General features: G+C 41.6%; 2 protein-coding genes across 5 annotated transcripts; both read right to left on the reverse strand.

Moving 5' to 3' along the window:
• Positions 1–695: 695 nt before the first annotated feature.
• Positions 696–13,262, reverse strand: fhl1a (four and a half LIM domains 1a). 2 transcript variants are annotated; one of them, XM_079268546.1, is made up of 6 exons: positions 13,159–13,262; positions 5,000–5,181; positions 3,882–4,059; positions 3,043–3,212; positions 2,740–2,926; positions 696–2,305 (listed from the first exon to the last, which is right to left on the reverse strand). In XM_079268546.1, the coding sequence occupies exons 2-6, from the start codon at positions 5,153–5,155 to the stop codon at positions 2,151–2,153; spliced, it is 846 nt and encodes a 281-aa protein (XP_079124672.1). In that variant the 5' UTR covers positions 5,156–5,181; positions 13,159–13,262; the 3' UTR covers positions 696–2,150. The 2 variants fall into 2 exon arrangements, with proteins under 2 accessions (XP_079124672.1, XP_079124673.1); XM_079268547.1 differs by lacking the exon at positions 13,159–13,262 and adding an exon at positions 7,382–7,507 and having other exon boundaries at positions 705–2,305.
• On the reverse strand, positions 13,176–27,226 carry slc9a6a (solute carrier family 9 member A6a). Of its 3 annotated transcripts, none has more exons than XR_013771988.1 (16): positions 26,870–27,226; positions 25,835–26,034; positions 25,054–25,131; positions 24,781–24,857; positions 24,486–24,598; positions 23,435–23,540; positions 22,171–22,306; positions 21,572–21,677; positions 21,081–21,412; positions 20,746–20,857; positions 20,347–20,500; positions 19,942–19,972; positions 19,773–19,858; positions 19,359–19,464; positions 16,769–19,113; positions 13,176–13,262 (listed from the first exon to the last, which is right to left on the reverse strand). XR_013771988.1 is itself a non-coding variant. In XM_079268545.1 (16 exons), exons 1-16 carry the CDS (start codon positions 27,159–27,161, stop codon positions 18,841–18,843), a joined length of 2,073 nt encoding a protein of 690 aa, XP_079124671.1. In that variant the 5' UTR covers positions 27,162–27,226; the 3' UTR covers positions 15,882–18,840. The 3 variants fall into 3 exon arrangements, 2 of the variants coding, with proteins under 2 accessions (XP_079124671.1, XP_079124670.1); XM_079268545.1 differs by lacking the exon at positions 13,176–13,262 and having other exon boundaries at positions 15,882–19,113; positions 21,081–21,194; positions 21,324–21,412; XM_079268544.1 differs by lacking the exon at positions 13,176–13,262 and having other exon boundaries at positions 15,882–19,113.
• Positions 27,227–27,949: the final 723 nt, after the last annotated feature.

A 27,949-nucleotide genomic window follows, 5' to 3' on the forward strand; every position in this document is an offset into this window, starting at 1 on the left:
AAAAAGTCATAGTATGTGATGAAAAACGTCATTAAATCAATTCTATAAAAAGGTCACGGTATGTCATGAACATTTATTTTAAAAGCCTTCGGTTAGTATGTATTAACATTTTTATTGAAAAGTCATTGTTTAATTTCTCATAACTATTTAAAAAAGTTATGAAAAGGTTCATGTCATAAGAATTCATTTCAAAAGTCATTCTATAGGTTGTCATAGAAGTGATAAAAAGTCATAGTACAGTATGACTGACAAACAAAGTATATGTCAAAAAAACAGTCTGAGTAAAGAATGCCAGGAATAGTCATAAATAAGTTCTAGTTTAGTATAACGTAAAAGAACATATAGCATCAAAGGATAACATTGGGATCGGGCCCCAATCTCCACTCAGACTTTGATGCGCGTTCCGGCCAAGTCCACGAGGGGTTTCAGCTGTCCCACGATCAAATCGTCTCGTGTTTGAGGGCTTTCTTACAGACATTGTGAGCCTTTTATGAACACTTTCCATACGTCTGCATGTCTGCAGACTTTGCCTGAGGGATTTACCCACAATTGATAGCAATGTGACGTTAAACACGGGGTTACTAGTGGAAGCCGGAGACGTAAACAAAGAACAGCAAATGGGTGTTCAGCCGAATACATTTACACAAAAACAGTCAGATGGTACATAAAAACACATTAAAGCAGAGGAATGCAAGCATAGACTGTTTTATATAGATGTATTCATCGAGCATATCATAACATTTTGTTATTAAAGCTATTTGACAAAAACAGGGAAATAGATTATTTGACATTACCTTTCAACTTGTGAGGAAAGAGCCTGAAAGACGTTCAAATCAGGGAGTACAACATATAAAATAATATGATTTTGTGTTGCCTCTTCTTTCGTTCTTCACTTCCTGCCTTCATGTGTAGACCCAGCACTGTGATTGTTTGTCCCACCCCTGATTGAATCCACCTGTGTATCATTACCTACACCTCCCTAGTGTATGTAATGTAAACCCTCTGTTCCCCAGTCTCCGTGCCCGTTCATCTCCATCCTCTGGGTCAAACATTGCAGCAATTTTCCCAGTGTTGTGTTCCTGGTTGTCATGATCTCTGCCTGTATTTATGTCGACTATGTTTTTGCCTGATTTGTTTGCCTGTTCTGACTGACTTCCCATGTACTGAACCTCTGCTGCTCAGTAAAGTAGGTTTTACCTCATCCGGTTGTCTGGATGTGCATTTGAGTCCCGTTTCTGTGCTTCCACGAGGCGTAACAGTATGTTGAGGAAAATCACAAAAAAACATGGTATAGTATGCCGATCTCAAAGTATCTCTAAAGTCATAAGTCAGCTAGTTTTTAGATTAATTTCATGATATATCATGGAGAAAAAACAAGAGTAATTGTTAAATCATAAAAGTCATAGTGTTGTTTCTCAAAAAGTCAAGCCATTAAAAAAAACAGTTACAAAAATGCCATTGTATAAAATGTCATAGTATATGTCTAAAAATCTTATAAAACTCAAATTATAATATATCATACATATAGAAATAAGAGACTTTACACCTCTTACTTCTTTTATTCTTGTTTTTGTGTTCACCCACAAAGTCTTTAATACATGAGCAGTTTATATGTTAGCATCTCAAAGATCTAATGTAAAATCACTCAAAGTATTTCTGTAAATTCGTATAATCAATTCAAACATGAATGCAACAGATTATTAATGAAAGCTGGAGGAGCAGTATGCATGTGAAAAGCATATTATTCTCTGATAGATTCCAGTAAGGCACTGAAAAGACTTGTCTCATAAAACTGCACAGGATTCTGGATCAGATTGGACTAATGTTACACATCACAATCCCCCAAAAGAAATGATGTTGCCATGTTAGTATCCAACACCGAAAAACAAGTTGCAATAATTCATATGTAGATAAATGACTCAAACTAGTGCGTATTTAGTTGAAACAAACTATATTCAGTCAACCTTAAAAAGAGAAGCGTCACCAACATTTTGACTTTGTTTTTATCCAAATTCACACATTTTCTGTAATTTTGAGGCCTCAATTTCCCTCAGCAATAAAATATCTTCTTCTGCAAATGAGCCATCTAAAAGGTCTGTTTTGGTGTAATTCCACTTTAAACAGAATCCTCTGCGCAGCTAATTTGCAGTTCACACCTTTTTAGCACAGTCAGGGCAGTGGATATGATCTCCATTGATGACAAAGCGCTTGTTGGCCAGCGAGAGGCTGCACTTCTTGCAGTTGAAGCAATACTCGTGCCAGGAGAATCCTTCATAGTGCACCACATTGGTGCCGTGGCCGAACCCTGCAGAGACAGAGAGAGAAGGACATCGGTCAGTCAGCCGTGCAAGACAGGTGATGATGCTCCCAGAGTACAGACGCATAATACAGACCTCTCATCTGACCCAACACGGAGCCCAAACTGGCCTTCAATTCTGACAAAATGGAGTTCTTAAATCTGAATTATAAGTTTTAAGTTGATATTGACATATCTCTATAATAATTTAATGAAAAAGTAAAAGTATAGCATGTCATTAAAAACATGGTATAAGAACTGATTGTATGGTAATATGACAGGATAACATGTAATCTGCTTTTCCTGCTGTGGCACACAAATAGCATCTGTGGTAGTTACAACTCATCCTCCAAAATATGTTTTATGGCCAAAATTCATCACGGTCTCCGAGTCGTCCGTCAGTGGATCATACGATCAAGAACATTTGTCGATGCCGCCCTGACCTGTGATTGGGTTTTTGCATCCATGGCACTTCTTGGCCACGTCGGTCTTGAAGCAGTCCACGCAGTAAACATTGTTCTCGTGGGAAGTGAAGCGAGCTCCAGCAAGAGTTTTACGGCAGGTGTGACACACGAAACACTCGGAGTGCCAGGGCTGGTCCTGGTAGCTGATCCCTCCAGTGGTAATGGGCTTAGAGGGACAAAGGAACAATCTGATCATTGATCTCTAACTCTACAAGGCTGTCATTTAATTCATTTAAAACTGTGTGCACCCCAGTTTTTATTGTGGATGACACATAATCGTACCTGCTTGCAGTGGAAGCACTTCTTGGAAAACTTCTTGTCGTGGCAGGGAGCACAATAGATGTCCTCCCCCTTGGTCAGGAAGCTCTGCGAGCGGATCGGCTGCTTGCATTCGAAGCAGGTGAAGCATTCCTCGTGCCACACCTTGTTTTTGTACTCCACATTTTGGGTTCCTAAAACCCAAACATAAAAAGTAGTGTTATGGCTCATGAAATTATTTTATTGCACACTGTCTGACATTATCACATACATTATCATCAGCTTGTACCAGATCGTAATTGAGGCCTTATGATGCTTATATTGAGGGAAATATTTTTGTGGGATGGCGAAATAGCGATGGAAAGAGATTGAATCAGAGGTAAGCAAAGATTGCACAGATTTAGTAAACCTAAACTGAATGTTGAATGTTAAGAAGGCCTCTTTCCACTAGAACGTGCTCTACAAGCCTTTTCTTCCTGTAACATTAAATATTAGTGAATAAATAAGCAACTACCAGAGTTACATTTTAGAGACAACACCTTTATGTAACATCAATTAAGAAAATGCTGCTTCAAAAAATCCCCAGATAATCCGCCTCATCAGGACTGTGCTGTTGTTTCAATCAGACTTCACTGACAGTTTGTTTACATGAGCAAAACAGCCCCCGTTCATCATCACTTTGATTCAAATGCTCCTGAATCCTGATTGGCAAACATCAAATAGTTTTTCCATTGAGCCCCACCCACTTCAAACCAGTAAGAAATACAAATACAGAAATGTCTCAAGTAAAGCTCGTCTCACTTTGCTGATGTAGAACACTCATAGTGAGCGATCAATGGCGAAATGTACAACAGCAAACCCACCTGGCATGACCACCTTGTAGCAGCCCTGGCAACGGTTGCCGTCCTCTCGGGAGCCACACTTGCCACACATTATCTTGCCGTCATCCCGGGCGTTGAACGCCTCGCTGGCCAGTGGCTTGTAGCACTTGGCACAGCGGAAGCAGTCCTCATGCCAGTGGCGGTTCTTGTGGTGCAGCTCCTGAAACATAGAGAGGAAGCTCGGGGTTGAGCAGGGGTGCCCTCACCAAGTCACTTTAATGCAGACCTCATTAAAGTGGAGTTTGTTTGCTCAGCATGTGGATTTAGGCTCGGGGCCAGAATACAGAACAGGAACAAGCCCGTGTGGAAGATAGTGGAGATAAAGTGAACTGCTCCAGTGAGGAGACAGATGGTGGAAATGTGATATAAAGTATTTGAGCCTCATCAGCAGTTATGACACATCTTCCTCACACATTCAACCGGCTGTGACTGAGTGCTGAGAGTATTTTGGAAGCAGGATGAGACACAAGTTGTATGACATTTTGAGACAGAGCTCTCTGAACAGACACACAGATTCATCCTCACTTGTTATGCGTTTGTAATAACCCATTTTTAGGGCAGTTGTATATTTGGCGTCCCATTGCTGTCCAATGAAAACTATCTATCTCCAAATTTGGCTGTTCAATTTATTTTGATCTAAACTGAATTAATAAGAGTTCATTGATGGATTAAGCATGATCTGAAAACAGTTTTTTTTTTTGTTATCTTGTGAAAATCAGTGTCCCAAAGTACATCTGCTGCATCTGCTATCTTCAGAACACACATCTTTGGGTATTTTCACAAAAAACAATCAAAAAGTGACTTGTGAAAACAACTGCTGAGAATCTGCAAATACATCAAATGATTACTAAATCATGAGAGAAATAACATGAGGTTTTAATGTGTATAAATGTTAAAGTACACTCCATGTATGTACACATCAAATACTGTTTGTTGCATTTTTAAATATTTCTGTGGATCAGATTTGAAATGGTGAAGAAAATGTAATTTGTCAAAATAAAACAGAGCGACTTTAGTTCTCATTTTTTGTCGACTTGAACTTGTCTATTTTGCGTCCCTCCTTTACTCATTCATTGTTCCTCAGACACACTGTGCGTCACCTTGGAGTCAGCACCGATGGGGCGTTTGCACTCTGCACAGGTGTTGGCGCAGAGCTTATTGAAGCACTTGGTGCACACGTGCTTCTCGTCCTTCTTCACGTACTTCTTCCCGTGCAGGTTGTCCCGGCAGTAGTAGCAGTCGAAGCGATCAGTCATGGTGGAGGTGAGATAACTTTTGTGACCTGCGGAAACAAAACAGACCGTCAGACTCGCGCAGCTTCTGTCCTCCCGACACGACTGGATGTTGCCAGATGGGGACACTGTTGCCTCGTCTATCATCCTCAACTGCCTGAGCAATGCAAGTCAATGAATGCATGTATTCATATAGCAATCACAACACCGTTTAGTTGATTAAAAGTGCTGTACAGCTCAGAGAAAACAGAACAAAAGAAATAAGGAACAAAAACTATTAAAATAAGCATTCAATGGTTATAATTTTAACCTCAAAATGCAAAAACAAATCTGTGCACGGATTGGACAAAGTACATTTGTACGTGTTTTCCTGGGTCAGTAAGACACAGTGCGATGCAGCTCTAACAGCAGCATTCCAAACTGATGAGAGACGTGTGAGTGGAGTTTTAAAAAGTCATCCCACAGATGTCTGCTTGTTGTCTGCGTGCTTTTTTGGCCTGCAGACTTTTTACAAAGTTCTCACCTGGAAAGATTATGTCATATAATGCCCCTCAAAGACCTCCCTCTTTGAGTTGGCCCACACTCTCTCTTTTGTCTGCCGCATTTTATTGGCTGTCAGTTTTAAAGTTGTTGCTACTTCATTCATCAACATTCCTGCGTTCCCATCACAGGCGGCGTCCACATGGGGAGCAGCCGGAGACGCTTCCTGGAACAACTGTGCGTAGGGTGGAGTGAGTGGAAGCTTTGTCTACATCTCTCTCTCTCACACACAGGATGTCAGGGAGGGCAGCTGAGCGGTGTGTGTACTTCAGCAAAGGTGATCCATATATCATTTTTAAATCTGGTAAGCACAAATGGAGGAAACAATGGGTGGAATGGCATTTTTGTCCAAGTAACCATAGGAACAAGGACAATATTTATGATCGGGGACTTCAGCTATTTAAGGGATATGGTCAACAGCCGCGTGACGGGGATGAGGCTCCTGGAGCGTGGTATGTGCCCCTGGTGTTCGTGTGTGGAGCTTCTATATCTGGAGCTGTGCACCGGGGATAAAGGCTGGACTGAGCCCTCACACGCTTACACTCACCTTGTAGCACTTCATGGAACTACAGCAGCCAAGTCCAACGCTGTCAAATCACACACACACACACACACACAATGATCCGGGCTCATTTCTGAGCCTAGCCAGCCCAGAGATCTATTTTAGACATGCACTCTCTATTTAAAGCAGATTGACCTTCCAGAGGGGACAAATGGCGAGGGATGCAGTGAGATGACTGCTGGGACTATGCAGCTTGAGTCACGCCCAGTAACTTTAATCTTTTGTTACAGACAGAGTGCCAGCTGCCCCCTGTCCAACAGGCACGGTATGTGCAGACCCTGAGCTGTGGAGGGGAGCGGATTGTACCACTGTGGTCCCTTTGGGGAGCAAACAAAGGTCAACATGAGACCAGATTGGTGGGTGAGTCAGAGCGGTGTGAGACGATCAAAGACAGAGTGATCCAGACAGCATATCGGCCAAATCAGCTGCTACACTGTCAACGCTTTTCTGTTCTCTCTTGAAAGGAGGTTTCCTGCTAAATCAGGTCATTTTAACATAATCACATCTTGCTATCGCGCTGCTTTGGAGAAGAAAAAAAACATTGAGATGCAGCAAAACAAAAAGAATAGAGAACATTGCAAACCCTGGAACAGCCCGTTCTTTTGCCCTTCTCCAACATGCATCAGAAAAATAAAACATGGAAGAGAGCTCCACATATAAGACCCCAGATTTCTATTACAAGATGACACCATACATCAAAAAAAGCTCAGAAAAAAGCTGAGGAGCTTTGAGTTTAGATTATATTGTTACATACATGTCATTGTGACGTCCTGTATTGTATAACACACATATAAAAAATCGGAATCCTTGTCCAGAAAAAAACATATATCTTCAAAGTTGTTAAAAAACATAAAGTGAAGGATTAAATGTTCCTTTATTCGTCGAGAAAATTCTATTTCTCAAGCTAAATATTTGAACATTCATCGTCACACAGCTCAATAAAAAGTTGAGCTCACAAACATGTGTTTTACAAATTCTGTTCAAAGGCGATCCTTCCCGAAGTTTGAATAGAAACATGCCAATAGCAGTCAGGTTTTACATGTTGCACCTGATTACACGTAACATATTCAATCACGTATTAAACAATGAATTACTTAATTATTCATTTCAGCATCTTTATTGACACAAGTTATAATGTTTTATTTTACCTGAGTGTTTGAAGGCCATGTTTGGTTCCAGTCAGGAGGCAAAAACGAAGTAGAAAAGAATACGGAGACAGGAGGAGACGGTAGCATCCACAGAGGGTCAAGACCAGAGACCATAAGCCTCGTTAAGTTATGGGGGGCTGTATATACCCCTCTGTGACACGACCCCATGTCCAAATCCAACCCTAACCCTAACCCTCCACTCCTTTTTAGGGTATGCATTAGAGAATAGAGCGGATGAGAGAGCGTATGAGGAGATGGATGAGGTGATAGAGATTGGAATCCACTGCTGTAACATCAGAAGGTAAAAAAAAGAAGGTTTTGAATGGTGGCCATGAGGGACAACAGATGCTCCCACTGCCCCGACATGAACTGTTTTGTTAGAGCGTTCAGGACATGTACAGATGACAAGATGGATCACTGAACATCATAACTTAGAGGGATGACTCACATGAGGAGCGAGTTGATATTATTGACTGAGCTGTGGGGAGACAAAGTGGTGGAGTGTTGTATAAGTATCTCTTCATGTCTCTGTGTGTGTGTATACATATACAGTCAGATTTTCGGAAAGACAATGTGCTATGCTCAAAACTGAATGCAAAGTGAGCCAGAGCAGAATATTTTAGAATGGGAGAATTGTTTTTAAGTTAAGATTTTTGTTTTTTTACTGTCAGAGATGAATTTTTATTATTATTATTTATTATTATTATTATGTTATTTTTTCGTGATTCTTATTCCAAAGAAAGTGAATATTTCTTTCAAAGCTGCAGGAAACAGCCGCTGCATTCCTGATAGAAGAGCAAACTGACTTCAGGAACACTCTCCTCTCTCAAAAATGAATGTTCTCACGGAGAAAATATTTCCTCATCCATCCGTACTTTATCTACTCAGACAACAACCAGGTTATGATTACGTTTTATGCCATAACATTAGAAATTATTTCATGAGTTTTATACTGCTGCTGAATAAGAATTATAATGGGGACCAGCTTCTTTGAAACTTTAAAATCCTGCAATAATGGATTTTCCGGCACAACACTGACATTGAATCACCTTTTAAGTACATGAAAACCGAAACAAAGAGCTGAAAGAAGCTAAAAAGAGTGCGGAAGAACTGATTCACAACTGAGTCACAAGATGACTCTCCGTGGGTTCCGAGTCATTTCAGCCTTCCCTCCATTGTTGTTATGAAAAATACCAATTATAGTTGCTTTAAATTCAGTTAAAAAAGCACCATTCTATTACTGCCAACTATCATTCATGATCAAACCCATTAGGACCATCATCATCGATTCTGCCGTGGAGCAAATGCTCCACAGATGGCACTTTACTCTGATTGGTTTGGGCCTTTAGAGTCAGACGAGCTTAAATACAGAAATATAGGATCGTAATGGGAATGAGAGGAGACTGAAAGTCAGACAAGAAATAAAGTTGTTCGACTCAGAACTCAGTTATGAAACATTCAAAGAAAGGACTCATCTCTTAACGATATTAAATAAGCTTCTTCATATGTCAAACAAATCCATGCAGTCCGCTCTTGTGCGTCTTTGTGTTTGGTTGTAATTAAGGATTTTATTTGGTCCATTACCAAGAAGCAGAACATTGCGTTTGTCATTTTCTAATCGGTCGCCCAATTACCCTCAACCCACAAACACTAATTAATGAGCAGGACGGCGCCATGACTCCTGGCCTTCAAAAACCTCCCCCGTAGTCGCTCTGTTACATCAGGAAATCTCCTCCATGTCGCTTACACTCCTGTTAACATTTAGATTGTTCTTCTTTAAAAATATCTGAATCTCTAACGACACTTTGTCTGTTTCGTCCTTCCATTTCACATCTCTCAGCCTTGTGTTGAATTGATGTGGCTTGTGACAGTCGGAGGTGGGGCAAAATATTCAAATGGAATATTGATCACGGTGAACAGAAAAATGATGAAGAGGATAATTAAGGGACGGAAATGTGTGTGTACACATCATACCACTATCTATCATCGGGCGGCAGCATTCAGCAAATAAATAAACAGTGCACAGAATAAAGTATTTAAGACATTTTAGAAACTATCATAATGTATCATACTGTTCAAAATGTAATGTCATTCGATTTAGCCTCCGGAACCAATGGAAGCAAACGTTCCATGAGCATTATTTGAACAGAGAGTGGTTGAAAGTTCTTAAATGTGGAGGCTGAAAACATTGTGTTCACAGTATGAATTATATGTTTACGACAACAACCAAGAAAAATGTTGTTATATTCAATGTACATAAGGGTCGATGCTCAATTGGCAGGTAAGTTATTTGTATGCAACATGAAAATTGAAATATATATTTTGGATTTTTTGGATTTTCTTTCAGAGGGAATGTGAGGTGACACATGTTACTGTAGGCCGAATAAATATCGACGGTCAAATATGGGACATTTTTCGTAATTTGTCGTAATTTGTTTTCTGAAATTTCGAGCAAAACAAAATGCATCTGTCTTGGTCAAGCTCTTTCATGCTGCATTCAATTTCCATTTCATTTATTTGAAAAAAACATATTTCCTGTTTTAACATTTGATACAAACACCAAAAGTCCAGTGATGGAAACATTCCACATTTTTCACTTGAAAATATTCATTGTAACTAACTTGTATTGAAATACAAGTTGTTAAATTCGCTTTTTAAGATGCAGGGCATGTTTGTTTCTCTGATTTCCTCCTGGTTAGGGTTTCTGACAGCACTAACATCTGGTTTCGTACAGTCTACATATTCACAGTCTCCTCTGGTGTTTACTCGACCCACGGACTGCTGTCCTGATAGACAATACGGCTGGAATGCAGTGCCCGCCTCCTCACATGCCACCTCCAAAGCTGCGCTTTTAATAGAGCAAAAATAACTGCTGATCATCTGGAACAACAAATAAAACTATAAATATATTCTCTCCTAATAAGAGAATGATGGTTAAATAGGTAGCTGGTGATGTGTCGAATTGACAGCTTTACGGTTGTGGTCCTTGCCACAAATAGAAACAGACGATACTCTCACAAACAACACCCACCTTGGTAGGTGTTGCCTCTTGGCTACAAGCCCATCACCTCTCACCTCTCACCTCTCTAAGTAGCTTTGGGGTTTGTCGGCACAGAGAAAGAGGAAATCTGGCCTGTACTTCCTGAACAAATGAGTGCAAATCGCTCAGTGGGACTGGAACAAGCAGCCGCACTCACTTCACTGTTCCCAACAGCAACAAAAGTCTCGTCTGTGTGTCTGAGAGCTCATCTCTCAACGTGACCTCTTGCCCTGGACATCCATGTTTCTCAGTCACCCTCCAAATGTTAGTGGGCAGACAGAGCAGTGACAGACTGAGACACACAGTTATCTCTATCAGAGGAACAGTGACTCAACGGGCACACACACACACACACACACACACACACACACACACACACACACACACACACAGCAACAAGACAACAGGACAGACTCAGAGCTGTATTACAACACACGGACAGAAGGTCAGTGAGTGACTGAAGAAACCACTGAGGGTGTGGCTGCATGACCCAGACACATTGAGGTCAAATATGTGTGGACAAAAGGCCACAAGGAGAACGCTATTAACACAGTAACATTCCTGTCCAACAGATATTGCTCTGAGTGTTGCAAACACACACACACACACACACACACACACACGTTCAGATAAAGCTGTCACTGTAAGCCAGCGAGCAAACTGATAAATTATAAACCTCAGCCTGACAGTATATAAAGTAGTTTAAATCAGCATTACAGACTATACAGTAGAATACTGCTTACATGTTAATTCATCTTTCATAATACTCTAAAGTAAATGCAGTAGTTTTGCATAAAGAGCACTTTTACTTTTCATACTTTAGAGCACATTTAGTATCATTTTTTGTACATTTACATGGTAAAATTGTGAATGCAATGATAACATGACAGAGTAAACTTGTCCTTGTTATTGGTACTTTTACTCAAGGAATGGATAGTAGTATCCCACATCGTCTTACATCCAACCCTCTCCGTCTCTTTCATTCCTTCGTGGCTCTCGATCTTTCATCATTTCTTTCTCACTTTCTTTCTCTTTTATTCACAGAGTAATCATGTGCAATTCATGAGCTTTTCTCTGCGCTCAAGAGGGGGCAGAGGGAGAGGACGGCAGTTTGACATTCACAAGAGAGAGCATTGACTCCACTCAGCTCGTTGAGTCAAACAGGCAGCATTGCCTATTTAGGAGTAGTGCGCCGGGCTGAGCGCTGTTATGTGTTTCATCAGCTCGGTCATCTACACTTAGACACATTCTCTCTCTCTCTCTCTCTCTCTCTCTCTCTCTCTCTCTCTCTCTCTCTCTCTCTCTCTCTCTCTCTCTCTCTCTCTCTCTCTCTCTCTCTCTCTCTCTCTCTCTCTCTCTCTCTCTCTCTCTCTCTCTCTCTCTCTCTCTCTCTCTCTCTCTCTCTCTGCAAGAATAAAAGAAGTGATGAAACTGTCCTCTCAACAAAAGCATGTTTCTGCCTGAATAAACTGTCGGCACCAAAGCTCCCAGATGTCTTAGTGGCAAATGTCTGCTGGCCTGATAACTACTGACTTACAACAGCTTCTTAGAAGCCTGATATCAATTATACACGACATACCCGGCTTTATTCATGAATAATATGTACAGTATCCAACTGCACTGTGGGATTTGTAGCCTTCACTACTTTTGTGCTGATTTTTACATCAAATATTAAAAATAAAAACATTTCCAAGAATAATCTGATTTGTCTTAAAGTGATTTTTTAAATTCCTGTTTAAAAAAGCCTAAAGCAAAGCGCGTCTTTTCAAGTTGAAAGTGGATTCATTTATTTCTCAGTAAAGTAGGCTACAGTTTTATGGCTTTTTGAGGATGGTGAAGTCATAGGCTACTGGAGCCACAAGGAGGTCCAGTGTGCCATAGGACCGTCATCTCCAGGTCTCTTTAATGACATCATGCATTTGGTTTGGCAGCCGCCCAACCCAGAAAGGGAGGAGACGGTAAGCAGATGTGTATGTTTTAACAGTTTCATGGTGCCTTTGGGCTCTGCTGTTCATTATGCCAGCAGTACGACAATATCACAACACACCATTTGATCTACTGGACCAAATATCATTGATGCAATAACATTTAAGCATTACTTTAATGTTGTAGCTTCATGGGTTAGATGCTTTTGGTTAACCATTCATCTCATGATTTATAAAGTAATCATAGTTTTGTTTGGAGAAACTAACAATCTAAATATGTTAAGAGAGTACAATATATTCCCTGTGAAATGCAGTAAAGTAGAAGTACAAAGTAGCTTCAAATGAAAAGACACAATAAGAAAAATCCCATTACTGTTGGTTAGTAACAACAACAACAACAACGTATTTATTTTAAAAGGAAATCCGTGTCAAAAGGACCGACTGACACAGCTGCAAAAGCGCAAAAAAAGTTAATTTGCGCCAAAAAATATGAACAGTAATATGTATGGTAGAATGTAGAGATGGAGGCAGACAAAGCGCATCACCTGTTGCGCAGCGCAACGTGCACGACTACAAGAAAATGTGCCGCACATTTCAGTATTCTCCAGTCGGGACCCTGTGTGAGTAACTGAAGATGTAACAGACTCTAAATGCGTCGGACACCTCCATCCAATAAGATAAAAGCATCAATAACGCATCACACATGCCTCTGGACCACCTTGAGATAAACGTCTTCTGTCTCCCTGTCAGGAGCGACCCGAGCAGCTCTGCGTGATACCGAGAGTGAACCACAGCTGTGGATTCGGACTCACCTTTCCAAAGCGAACAGATGAGATGTCTTTCACTCGAACAAGCAGCAGCAGCAGTGTGTCCGGTGGGCTTTTGTCGAAAGGTACAATCTGCGGAGGCAACGCAGCTTTAAAAGACAGAGGGAGGAGAGAGAAGAAGGAAAAAAAAAACCTTTAGGACATGAGCCAACCTCTGTAGGCTCTCATAAACAATGACCTCAACCAGGAATTCACGAGCTCCAGTAAACTTCTCATTGGCACGCGAGGCTAAACGGGATCAAGAAGCAAATAAAGTCGTATTTTCTGCATCAACGAGCCCTGAGACTCAACAATACGTGGCCTCGCTGATGCAGGCTACAAGAGCTCTGCATGTATGATATTTATCATCCTTGTTTTAACATGCCTGCTGTTTACAGAAGAGGAACTGACTTGTTAAGTTGACACACTTTGTCCTTCTGTGTTGGCCTCACTCGTCTCCTTCTTTGGTATTGAATAGAGGAATTGCATCCAGATGACTCAGTCTAAACCCCAAAGTAAACACATGCAGCCTGTAAACTTAACCCTCAACCTTAACACCATTACAATTACAAATGGATGACGAAATGCCCAAAAGGTGTTCCTCTTATTAAACACAGATGGCAGCTTTTTGTATCAACTGTGTCATCGAGACTAAACAGCTCTTTGAGCTGCGTGAAAGAGAATCCAAACACAGAGACCGACTCCAACCAGAGTGAGGACGTGCACGTGCACGTGTTCGTACAGTCAGGATGAAGATGTGAAGGGAGGTATAAGGTCATGACTGTTCATATGGCTTCTTATGAAGAACATGCTGTAAAAAAGAAAATGTCTTCTCCTCACAAAAAAGTTTTAAAACGATAAACAATTACTGCACATGACTTGTTATACAATATATATATATATATATATATATATATATATATATATATATATATATATATATATATATATATATATAAGCAACAACTCATGAAGACTGTTGCTACCTTGGATCAATGTTGATGAGAGCCACACGATTGGTCTGTGCAGGTGCTTTTGTCATGAACATCTGGCTGGAGAGGTTTTACTGTGCGAGAGTCAAGGCAGGTTATCATTTTATAAAAGGTGCATTTCACAAAAACAAAAAAAACAAGAATCCAGTATTCACTTCAAATGTGAAGGAAGTTGCATAGCATATAATACCTACCGTCATCTGCTGCAGTAGAACAGTGCATTTGTTCTTGTAACAAGTGAGACTTTTTGCTTGATTTAAAACCATTATACAATTACATTTTTCATCAACAACATAAACAATTGTGTGGAGATCAGGTTTGAAGACAGAGCTCAGCTGAGCGACATCTATTCCTCGAGCTGAAGCTAAGTGGCCCTTTAAAACTACGATTTCCTCCCCGGACTGCAGCTCCACCACACAGACATTCTTTAGCAGGCTGGAGGGAGTTGTGTCCATATTAGGAACATGTTACCTGATATCTGGCACAAATCGTGGCTGGGAGAATAAAACGCCATCAGTCTTGGCTGTGCGGGGGCGCGGCTTTCATAATAACACCACTTTGCCCACATATCATGGATGGATGGATCAATTCATAATGATTTGTAAGCTTGGCAAGTCTTTAATCAACTTGGGAGAATACGATGTAGCTGTTAGAGCAAGGTTCATATTTAACATGGTGCCCTAGAGTTAAATGTGAATTAATTCAATAAATACTAGTGTGTGTGATGTGAGAGCTAAATCACGAGCTCCCACATCACACACTAGAGAAGATTTGACAAGTCCAGGGTCAAAACATGAACCCTATAATAAGGAATAATCCGTGTCCTTCTATCACAGTTCACAGGTCTAGACTGGAAGTGATTCACGACCTTTTCAGCATACTCTCAAATGAGACAGTGTCTACTTCTGAACCATCGTAACAACTTGCATATGTTGACAAGTTCAATCCAAAAAGGGGTTTCTTTCTTCTGGGATTGTTTCTATTGAACTTTTAGAGGCCGGAGGAGATAAAACAATTCAGTGTTACATCAGAAATAAATACCTTCTTAAAGATGCTGCAGTTTACAGCCACGTCTGTCCAAAATGTCCTCACTGTTTCATTTTAATCTATTAGATATTTGTGTAAAATTGTCATAATTAGGAAATAAACAATTGAATCAGGCCAAAAAGGTGTTTTGCGAGGACACAGTGACCTAAATCTAATCAGTTGATCCTTGAATCCAAGTGGACGTTTTTGTGCCAAACTTGAATAAATTCCCTCCAGGTGTTCCTGAGATGTGGCGTTTATGAGAATGGACCGGACGCAACGGCTGTCACCGGCAAAGAGGCACGAAAAGAGACAACTCTGGAAAATAAAGATTGTTTTTTTAGAGAGAAATACTGTTTGCTTTGTCCTTGAGTGTTGATGTTGTAACCTTTTGGTGGCGCCGTACCTCCATGTTGGAAACCACTGCACCGGCTCTCTGAAATTGACTTCATCCCACTGATATATGCGACCATCTTTAAAAACAACTCGCAGGCTTGGGCTACCTGCCACAATCCAAGGCTGTGAAGATTATAAACCTCTTCTTGGCATAATGTGAAAATACACGGATTCAAGTAAAATCACTTCTGGCGCTAATCTTCTCTGGTGTTTCTTGAGGATGATGGGATGATCTCTGGAGCTCCACAGCTGCATTCTTACACGACATCCAATAAAAGAAGAAGAGGTAAATGAGGAGGCCATCCGAGCGAGGGCTTTAATCAAAAGCACAGGCTTCTGTTTATTAACCGTTGCACGCACATGAACAGGTGAGAATATATTTACACAGATGCAAACAGTCAGTACTTGCAACATGGGAAGAGAGAGAGAACACAACGTCTCCCACACGCAGAGTTTGCAGTATAAAGAGAGTGAACTGTCTGAAAACACAAAGCACAGCAGGCCTCTTTGGTCAGCTACTGCAGACAGGGTTTCCAATGATCAAAGCCTATCACAAGTCACCATTCAGAGAACAGAGAGAGAGAGAGGAAAACTACACGGGAGAGCAGTATGCAAACACCAAAACCTATTTCACATTATTTCATGTGTCAGTTGAAGAACAGCGGCACAAGATTCTGCTTGTATATATTTTTGTCTCCCCACCATCAGAGGAAGATGAATGATTAACGCTCTGTAGAGGTTATGGCAACAGCATTCTCTCTCACACACACACACACACACACACACACACACACACGGTGAAGCGATGAGATGGGACAGCAGTATAAAAGGACTCTTAAACATCTCTGCTGCCACTGCGATGTGGAGTTGACTCTTTACAAAGAAACATCAATAAACCAACAGAACAATCATTCAAGATTCATTAAACTGACATGAATTTGCTCATTTTTTCCCCACAACCTTCCAAAACATAAAGATAAATAATGTAAAAGCAGCTGTTGGATAAAAGATCAGAGCAAAACAATACAACATTCTTAATGGATGAGTGCAAATTATTCACTTTTCAACTTTTTATTTTGACTTCATCGTTTCCCTTCCACAAAATAAAAGTCAAATAATGGAACAAAGCATAAATGGCAGAAAGAATAAATCATTTCCTGGATGATCTGGTGTCAAGAGGCAAGCCTGACTAAAGAAAATACCTTCAATAAGAAGTTCCTGCACAGCAGAAGATAACTGTAGAAGGAAAAGAGATGTCGCTGCTCTTCCTCCCTGTATCGTGCCGAACACACAAACTATCCGTCCTCCATTTCTCTCTTTCATCATCTACTTCTTTCACTCTTTTCTGAAACCCTATCATCATCATCCTCCTCTTCCTCCTCCTGCGTCCACTTTCTCACCAAACTGTTGTGTTGAACTTAGTCACCGCGTTCAAAGTGTTTTCTGGCTTCTGTCCACATCAACACGGCGTTGCCACCGTGACGCCCTATCAACACTTCCCGTTAACCCCGCGTTAACAGCTGCAACACAGAAAGGAGCTCACAAAACTCTTCCGTTACTTCTTCTGCACCCACACTGACTGACGAGAGACTACGAGTTAAATGCACCACATCCAATGAATTCAGAATGTACGATTCTCCTGCTTAACCATTAAACCCTCGAGGACACTCTCGGGTACAGCAGATAAAAACATCCAGCGTATCTCCAACCATTGTTGTTCTCTTCTGGCATTTCCCATCATGATGAACTGCCACAGCACCAACGTACATATCTGCTCATATCAGCAATGAATAAAACGCCTCACATTCACCGCATCCATCTTCTCCAATATAAACATCTGCCTTTTTGTTTAGTCTTCCATGATCATAAAGTGAATATCTTTGGGTTGTCAACGACTGATCAGACAAAACAAGATATTTAAATGACTTCAATTACACAGAAAATAGCTGATTAATTGAAAATAGAATAATAATTGGTTGCAGCACTAATACAAATCATATATATACAGATAATCATTTCTCTGGATGCCAAATCTTTACTCAGAAAGTCACCAGTGTTTTTACCAATAACTTCCTTTAGTGTCAGTTCGTGTGTTGTTCAGGTTACATTTCTTTCAGGTAAAATGTTAAAGTCTCGACGTTAACGCACGATTGTAATGGAAAATGGATGCTCAAAGCTAAACCTGACCGACAAATGTGTGACTCGGCTCAAAGTCCTTCAGCTCTGTGGTAAGAATAATACAAAACAATTTAAGGTCGTCTGCATTCAGTTTTCACAACATGTCGTGATGCAGGAACGACGTGGCACAAATCTTTCTCCGTTAAAACTCCTTTGGATCTCGTTTTGGGAACAACAGCCCTTTTGTTTGGCTGTGAGCGACACCAGCGTCTAATATAAGGTGTAATGTCCCTCTCTGTGTCACAGTCAAAGGTCATCGGGAGAGATCCACAACTTTCACTGCATCAGCAGCATCACATTGTTACACAATATTTACAGGCAAATAGCACAAACACCCACCGAGTATATTGCTACCTTATGGACAGATGTGTCTGTTTCGGTTTTTTGTATTTCTTTTTGTTCTTTTTTTACAAAGGAAAACTACAGCCCATCCTGAAGTGGCCTTGCTTCCAAGAGCGGATCCAGTATGGGTTGCCAGGCTTAAATCTACAATTCCCAGGCACTTGATTGTAACAAAATGTACAGTAAAGTAGTCCACTGGGTCAGCATGCCTCTGATGCGCCGAGAGAAGGCAGCAACATTCAAGGTTAGACCCAAAACACAAAAGCCCTCAACCTCCCATAAGAAGAAAACAGCGAGCATCCTCAGCATGCATATCAAAGTTATAGTACTCGTGTGATATACTGTACATCGACAAATTAGCTCGTGGTTGGCACTTACATTTACGCACTATCACATGCTGCTAGACCTCTGTGCAATGCTACAGTAAGGTGACTGACACACAGCTTTAAGCAAAACTGGTTCTCAATTACCAACAAAACCCGAAAATAAATAAGGACTATATTACAATTATGGCAGATGCCAGAGAGGTGTGGAAGCGAGCAGAGCGAGAATGAGGTCGAGACGGGGATTTGCCACAAGAGGAAGTGAGGAAATGGAAGTGAGAGATGTGTGTGTGGGGGGGGGGAGGAATGCGGCAAGAGCAAAAGGGGAAAACAAGTGGAGGAAGAAAAGTGTCAGGTACGGGTCGTTTGCTCAATAGCTTGGGTCAGTCAGAGTCGGACGGTTGTCTGGGTCTGCGTTAAAATGACTTTCTTCACATCCGCAAGCGGTGGTGGGGGTCCGTAAAGGGCGGGTCAGAGTCATCCATGGGCAGCACCAGGCGTGTGCCCCTCATCACCAGCTCGTGATCTCCGCACGTCAACTCTCTGTCCAAGTCGTCGGAGATGGCGGCGCCAGCGAAGGCCGGACCGCCGCTCGTGTGGGAACCTGACGCATCTGTGCTGACCGTGATGTCGCCGTAGGTCAGGTTGAGGTCACCGTCGGACAGGATGAGGTCAGAGTCGTCGTCCTTCAGCTGGCACTCATTCTGGTGAGAGGGAAGAGGAACGATGCAGATACTCAAACCAGAACACAGCAAAGGATTTACCAAATAAAAGATCGATTATTAATCAATTCAAAATCTTAAGTTTCAAACTGGACATCTGTCCTTCATGATCCATCAAAATAACTTTTTTATTTTTTCTTTCTTTTAAAAATCGGTTAATTCTGGATAAATCTCAACACAAAACACAGTTCCGCCAGAAAGAGCTTCGGTATGAACCAGTGTCTGACCTCATAGGCCTGAGGGCTGGTGAGGAAGCGGGCGAGGGGGCCGCAGCAGGGAGGCAGCGTGGCTGTGAGGGGGGGGCCGCTGTGAGTCAGGAAGGGCTTCAGGTAGCTGGAGAGGGGGCTCGAGTCAAGGACGCGTAGAGAGTGAGTGGCGAGAAACAACAAACATTCAAGGATTCCTCAAAACTTACGTTATTTAATTAGGTCATTCACTGAAAATACATGAATGCCCTTTATATTACACACCAATAAAAGAGATGGTTTGTCTTTAAGTCTGTACATGGTGCTCCCTCTGCTGTCGGACACGGTGAACTACAGTAGTCGCCTCTCCACTGGAGCAGGTTTGATGCTACTAGCAGTTGTTTTCTGACGTTTATGACACTGATTAAAAACTAGACAGTTGCTGCCAAAGGATACTTGTGGTCGAAGTTGTACCAAATTCTGAAAAGCCAGGCACTTTCTTGTTTGGTGCTTCTTCTCTCTGAGCCTTCAGTGATGCTCACCTGTAAAAACACAGAAAATGCAATGTAGGCGTTTTCTTGCAGTCACATGACAGCAATAAGAACTCCACAGGGGCCACACTTACAGGGTTATCTTGATCAGAGTCCACTCCCACTCTGTTGAAGGAAGACAAACACATGTAAAGCGACAGCAGTTACAAACCGTCGGAGCAGAACAGAGTTGTGAAGCGCGTTTCCCCCGTTTAGCGAGTTCCTGAGCAGCAAGGTCGCGTGTAAAAGGTGCTTGAGCTGTAAAAAGCCTCAAGCCTTCACCAGAGCAGAGCTAAAGGTTGTACTGAACGATTCTTGGAGTTTTAACCGGATGAACCAGTTAAACATGAGTCATTATATCTGGACAAAAAAAAAAGAAGCATTTGATAAAGTAAATTTCTCTGACATTATCTAAAATTCCCCAGTTTGTTTTCAACCAATGCTAATGGCAAGTCCAGCTTGTCCCTGGAACAGGTTAGACGGGTGAATGAGAGACCTACCGAATACGCTGGCAGGACAACATCTGGGTGGTGCCACCTCCACAAACCCAAACTGTAAAGAAGACCACAAGCAGAGTGGTGGAAAACATCATCTGACGGGGGTACGTCGCTGTGTCTCTGATGGACAGGGCAAACGTCATCGCGCCTCGCAGCCCTGAGGAGCAAAGTACGGAGAATTTTACTCACAAACAAGTATGCAAGTTCCTATAAAAGACACATCTGGTGATCTCTGTTTACAAAACTGTGTCGGTTATCTTTCTATCTACTCACAGTGAGCTGCAAGAAATTAGAAAAGTGCATCCACAGGGTGCAGAGGTGCATAATCAAATCTATTATTTATCTAATACAGCGATTACAATATACACAATAAATGTCTTCTTCTATCTGTGTGCCACTAACCCGCAAACATCATCATGTGCTGGAAGTTGGACCTGATCTTGTTGCGTCGTCCCAGATTAAGAAGGAACGAGAGAGGGTAGATGTTCGCAGCTCTCCCCAGGAACACTGCCACCTGAGTGGGAGCGAGGTTAAGGAGAGGACCACGAAACAGAGAGCCAGTGGAGTCTCCTCGGCCTGTGCCGAGCTCGTTTACCGCACCTTTAAACCCATTACCGCTTGCTTCTCGGCGGTTAGTAATACTGTGAGAACTTCCCTCCTCTACGCTGGTACTAACATGCAAACAGCCAGCTGCTGCACAGGGTCACATCAGGCTTTATCTCACATGCAAAGGATACAAAAGCTCCGACGATGAACATGGGATTAAAGACATGGCTCTGGAAGGTGAACAGGGTCAGACCCATGTAGGAGAAGATGAAGTTCTCTGCCAGGAAATTTAGCAGCTCAAACAGCTGCAACACAAGAGAAACATCAACTGATTCAAGAATTCTTGACAAGGCCACTGATAAACTCCAAAATAAAAGCACAGACATTGTGAAAAAGAAGAGTGAGCGGTGGCGTGGCTGTAGTGCAGGTGTGACCTGTTTGGTCCTGTCCTGGGAATCAGGAGACAGGTTGTTGAAGGTGTAATGAGCCTGAGTGATGCCACAGAACAGCACAGCGACCACACCTGCAACACACCAGGAGGGACCGAGATACAGGGTAATCAGGTCCTTCATCTGATCATTTCTTATAGAATGGCAGCAGATTAAAGTACAGTGAACCATCATTACCGTGTCTGTCTCAGCATGTTTAAACATGTGTGTGTGTGTGTGTGTGTGTGTGCTACCTGTGAAGCCACAGGCTTCAGCCAGCAGGAATGTGCTCCATGACATGAGGAAGAACAGAGCCGTCTCCAGCAGCGGGAAATCCCTCAGCTTGGTGAACTTAGTCACGTACGGACAGGAAGTCAAGGAGCTTAACGGAGACGCTACAAAATTAATTCATATTATAACTTCATAACAAGTTCTCCTTTTCTTTCAAACAAGTGACTCGAGCAAAGCGATTTTGTTAAATCGACTCATGGCTTCTGATGGAGCAGTCGTCCATATTTCAAAATACTCAGTCGACAGTATTTCTAGAAGTGGATTCCTCAAACAGGAAGAATACTTTGTCAACAAGTCCCATTATTTCTCGAAATACTAGGTTGTATTAGTGATGTAGTATTTTTTACGACACATCATTTATCACTTGAATATTACTAACAACTGAGTAATACAGTCAGACTTAATTGAACATTTAACTATTCATGCTTTTTAAACATGCTCCAGCGGCTGTGTTTTACATTTCATTACATGTCTTTCTTGGGAAAAGATTTATAAATAGATATTTCTGTATAAATAAAATAAATAAACTGTATGAATAAATAAATAAATGAATAAAAGATATGAGCGCAGTGACGACCCCGGTGGCCACTCCCAGAGCGAAGGAGCCGCTGAAAACTCCGAGGAACATCCCGAAAGACTTCAGCAGCGCCATGAACTCAAACGTGTTGTCCCCTTGTGGCTGGTAGGCTACTATAGACCTGAAAGAACATGAGCGTACAGAGAAAATCAAGTCAAACATTAATAACTGCAGACTGGAGGTTTACAGAGTGACACATTAAGGTCATGAACTAAAACTAAAGCTAGAACACAGTGAATGTAGAAGGCACTTGTATCATATGATGCAACTGCCTAACAGAGTAACAAAAGAGTCTCTCACTCTATTTGGATAGTTCAGTGTTTGTACTCAACTCATAACAAAGTGGCTGTCTTGAACGTCTGCTACTGTGTGGAAATAAGTAGAGATACGTAATGCATTCCTTAGACTGCGTGCAGGTTAGTCTGAGGTCAAGCTTTCTCTGCAAGGGACACGTCACTGAACAATCCCAATAAAGTCGAATTAAAAGAACAAGATGACATCAAACGGGGCTCAAACCGCTTATGAATTGGAGTTTGGGATGAGAGGGATTTTATTGCAGCAGAATTATTTAAAATTCAGCAGGATAGCAGTCAGTGAGATGAAAGTTATTTTTCAAATATTTTGCGATAAAATATACTGAAAGTGATAAATTCCCCCTCACCATTCACACAACAAATCAGCAGACATTTTGTTTTTAAGCGTCCTGCCTCCTTCTTGGCCCTTTTAATAAACAGAATCTTCAAAAAAATAATGGGAATGCGTTTGTCGCTGACTCAACCTCAAAAAAAGGGTTTACCAAATAAAAAAAGCAATAAATAAATATTCTGGATCTCTGGGTGAAGAAGGCACAGTCGAAAAACAAACAGCCGTTGAGTCGTCACGTTTGTCCCGAGGCACTGCAAAGGCACACAAAGCCACGCTCTACTTAGTTCACCCCTTCAATGGGCTGGTCCGAGTCTCTCCACAGGGGCCGGCCCCTCCACTTTGCCTGCTATTATAATTTACAATTCGGTGGAAATAGTAAACAGTCCCATGCAGAGGAGGAGAAGAAATGAGTGTTAGCTTAGAGACCACCTCGTGTTTAGCATGGCACTAATGAGAAGCTGTTATTAGGTTAGTTAAAAGGTCACTGGCTGATCGATACAAAAAGCACGACTTGCACTTTGCCATGTCTGTGTGCACATTCAAGCTGCTTTGGGATGGATGCAGACTCATGGTTTGAGTGTGACGTGATTTTAAGAGGACTCACGAGGACAGAACCACGGCCACCGCATCGTTGAGCACGCTCTCTCCAAACAGCAACGCGTACAGATCCACGTCGACCTCCAGCTCGTTGAAGATAGCCAGGACCGTCACTGTGAACAAAGAGCAACACAGTCAATGAATTTGGTATTTTTCATTTGTTGAATATATCTTTTCTAAAATGTTTCTTCAACCAGCTTCTCCAATGTTTGTTTTCTCCACTTTTTCCCGGCTGTGGATCACATCTCCATGTCAGTTGAACGTTGTGTCGTGTGTCATTTCTCCAGTGAACGGATTATTTTCAGTCTATTATATTAAACTTTGACAAATCTTTGGTTTTCTGTTGTTTGTGTCCTGTTAGAATGTGTGCTACACGCTTCAAAACATTTCAAAAGACAAAAGTGAATCCAGGTTATAATAAGTGTTAGTCCACACTCCTCCGTTTCCATTTGAAAACGCATATGTTTAGCTACGTTTACACTGAGCGTCCACACTACGCCGGAGTTTGAAAACGTTCCCGAGGACGGAAACTCCGAGGTTGCCTCTTCGTGTGGACGGTCTAAAAGAGATACGTTTGGAAACGATGACGCCCACACACGCGTTCACTACTTGATTGTTTCTCAGCAGTCACGACGTGTCCTTCCCTGATTCATCGCGCCCCTATCACGTGACCATTTCCCAGAAAATCAAACAACAGCCTTGATTACTGATCGCCTACCAGGTTAATTCAACATGCACAACTGATTACAGGTGTTGCTGACCTTGTCTTTACAGCTGTTGTGCAGTTAAAGTCTGCATTTTTGCGGAGAAAGCAGCTGTTATTGGAGCAGTTAGTCGTATTTTTTGAACAAAGCAACCAATCGGCTTCCTGTTTACACCGGCACCCACCGGCATGCCCAGTGTACGTGAATAGTCACGTGATATTCGTTTTCAGGCGTTTTCGTATGGACGGAGATCATTTAGAAAACGATGCTGAAACGCCGTGTGGACGGAGATCGTTAGTGTGGATGTTGCCTTACTTGTAAGTAACTTGAATGACTGAGATCGAGCATACATACCGGGGTCAGTGGCTGAGACAATGGCTCCAAAGAACAGACAATCGGTGAAGAAGAAGTCTCCAGCCAGCTGTCCCACCCACTTCATTAGCACCACACAGCCGTACATCAGCAGCCTGATGGAGCAACAGCAGGCGGTTTTGCACATCATCATAAACAACACTGACTTCAGTGGCATTAAGGGAACTTTACCACCACAGTAATTGACATGTATGAACACTGCTCTGCTGCTGGCTCTTTTGTGGTCATGTGTGTGTTAGATTACAGTGTTAGTTTTTTTGCAAATTAATATTCTTACCCAATAACAAAACAGGAAACAACTGTCCCCAGGAAGGCGTAAGCCAGGATGGATCCCATGTTACGGAAAAAGTGTCTCTGAAAGACAAAACGATTGAACAACAGTCATCTGATCTGATCTGCTACTAATCATTATTGACTAACATCTAGTTAGTCATCATTCGTCTCTCAAGACGTTGGATTTTAGCAAAAGAGGACATCAGGAGTCAAACGTGTTAAAAGTTTTCACATTTTGTCTTCGTGCAGAGAGAGAGAGCCTAAAATACTACTGTACCCTTTTCAAGCTGTAGCCAGCGTGGAAGATGATGGGTGGGAGGAGAATATTGAAGAACACTTCAGGGTCAAAGGTCACCTGATTCAAACACAAAACAAGTGGTATCACATTACAGAATTAAACGTAAAAACAGAGAAAGTTGTTTGATGAATACTTGGATTGTTGGATGAATTAAATAAATTGACAGATCATAAATAACACATTTGTGAAGTAGCTCACATGACAGTCGACAAAAAGTTATTATAATAGCATTTTAAATGTTACAGTACATCTCTCAGAGGGCAGCATCCTGCCACTTATTTTATCAGAAGTAAAACATCTTTTTTAAATAAAAGTTCCTTATCAGGCTTCTACAAAAAGAGAAAATGTGGAGAATTCATGCTGCATAAAGATACAAAACCACATAATATATTTCACTCAGGATGCAACTAATTATTACTTCCATTCTCGATTAATCAGATTTTCTGGATCAATTGATCAATCATTTTGTGGTGAAAAAGTAATGTAATCGAATTTCCCAGAGCTGAAAGTAACATCTTCAAACTGGACGTTTTGTCCAAAAACTAAAAAGTTCCAAATTATTTTTAGTTGATTCAATGTATCTCGTGATTGATTCAGCTCTACATTGTACAGTTGCAACATGACCAGCAGAAAACCCTTAAACCAGTTGACAGATCTATAGTAATAGTACCGTAATGTGGTGGCATTACAGTATAATAGTGGAGTAAGTTTTTGTGGTCAGACATAATGAAACATTTCAACCATTATTGACGGTCTGTACCTTTCTCAGCATCTCATTATCTTGTATATCGTTCACCTCGTTGGCACCGATCTCTCCTCTCAGAGTGTACTCGTAGAATTTGCCGCTGACGTTGACCAGCAGGGAGGGGGGGCTGGCGTTCACGTGGCAGCTCATCGTGACGTTGCTGATGTCCCGAGGAACGTGGATGCCATAACGCAGGACCACGCCGACAAGTACGCCTAGGAGAGAATAAAGGCAAGACGGAGAGGATACAGAGGGCGATTAATGTAAAGCCGTCTATGGTTGCAAAAAAGAAGGCCAACATTGATGAGGTGTCACGAAGGGAGTGAATGTGGGGTGAGCAGGAGGAAAATAAATGGAGAAAAAGTCTCACAAAGCCAGGCTGAATGACAGAATGATAGAAAGTTAATAGTCCTGTCAAATTATACCAGACACATTGGGAATGTTGTGTTGGGATGAGGAATTCTCCATTACTCTGGTTTAACAGGTGATTACACTTGTAGGAAGAAGTTGAGTGACATGTCGCTTAAAACCTGACGCAAATACAGTAACCGGAAAATATAGGAGCTGACAATCAAGCACAGGTTGTACATGCCAACAGCAGTAAAATGCCAACACGGTTCATGATGGCTCTGTGCCATTTAAGTGCTCCAGTAGGCCAAGCCGGTTAGCCTAAACACATTTAAATAGACACACGTAGAATAGAACATTGGATTGTATGTTGGTGTCTGAGTGAAGGAGAGATCAGACATATTTTGCAGCCTGCTCGACACGACGTCCTCCTCGAGCTCATTCATCCTTGGCCTTACCAGACCACACAAAGTGGAGAAGTGAAATTTTGAGGGTGGCTTTTTCATGGTACGGTGGCCATAAATGCTTGACTGCTTGTGTGTAATGTTCAAGCTTGTTGCCTAAAATGCGCCACAACGTAGCAACGTATTCGGGTTGGATGAATGCACCCAGACACGCAATCGTATTTAAATCTAATTATTAGCACAAAACGACAGTGATGACACTGCTGCATTCCCTCAGTCACGCTGTGCAGCATCTCACCATAAATCATCGCCAGTCCAGTTTCGTGCAGGAACCTGAATCTCCGGTGTTTGAACAACCAGATGGTCAGGATGGTGAGGGTGAGGAGCATGATGAAGATGAGCAGGTCCGCGCTGTCCTGCCGGTGGCTCTCCTCAGCCCTCTTCTCTGTAACGATGTTCTCCATGGCACTGTCCTCTTGAGGTGAAGATGCTCGGCACACACAGATGCTCACAGACAGACTCACTAGCACGAGCAGCCACAGCGTCCTCGTGACCCTCCTGGCACTGTTGACAGTCAATTTAAACACCATTTTCGGCTACTCGGCGCTCCAATGCTGCAATGTCGTCGTAGATAAAAAAGCAAACTTTGTGCTAATATGATTCACAGACTGGGGGAGAGCAGGAAGACGACAGCAACATAGATGTCTGTTCCGGCCCGGAAGTGGAACTATATTTTTCCAGAAAGCGTACTTTGTTTATTTCGGTGTAAAAGCACCATGACAAAATGTCGCTCAGTTTAAAGACACCTTAACAAAACAGATCGTACCGTAAATAATTGTGTGTGGTTCAAATTAACAAAGTTATTGATTTTGCCTTTTTTCACGAAACATTTCCATAGCGGATCATACTAGTTACAACTGAGGACTCTTATTATGAAATCGCAATTTTTCATCATTCTCAACAGGAAGTGAGATAAATACATGCATTTCTGTCATTTTGTTCAATTTGGCTCTTATGCGAGATTACAATTTTAAATTAAACCAAATACGAAGGCGTTTTTGTGATGACGGATTTTGTGATGACGGATTTGTTTACAATAGATAAAGCACAACTATAAAATAAAACAGCTAACTATAATTAAAACTAGTTGTCAAATAAGTGAGATTTAGTTCAGTATCATCTATTTTTGTTGGAATGCTGTTAAGCATTCCAACAAAAACTAGAAATGTATTTTCTAGTTTTAAACGTTTTCCGTTTATGTCCCCCGCCAGAAAGTCTCGCGATACAAAGTACAACATGGGAATTAATGTGACGTTCGGGTTTATCGGATATAATTTATTTATAATGGATATATACCTGAACCTGAACTATTGCTAGT

Source organism: Melanostigma gelatinosum, assembly GCF_949748355.1.
Source record: "Melanostigma gelatinosum genome assembly, chromosome: 5".
Lineage (NCBI taxonomy): Eukaryota > Metazoa > Chordata > Actinopteri > Perciformes > Zoarcidae > Melanostigma > Melanostigma gelatinosum.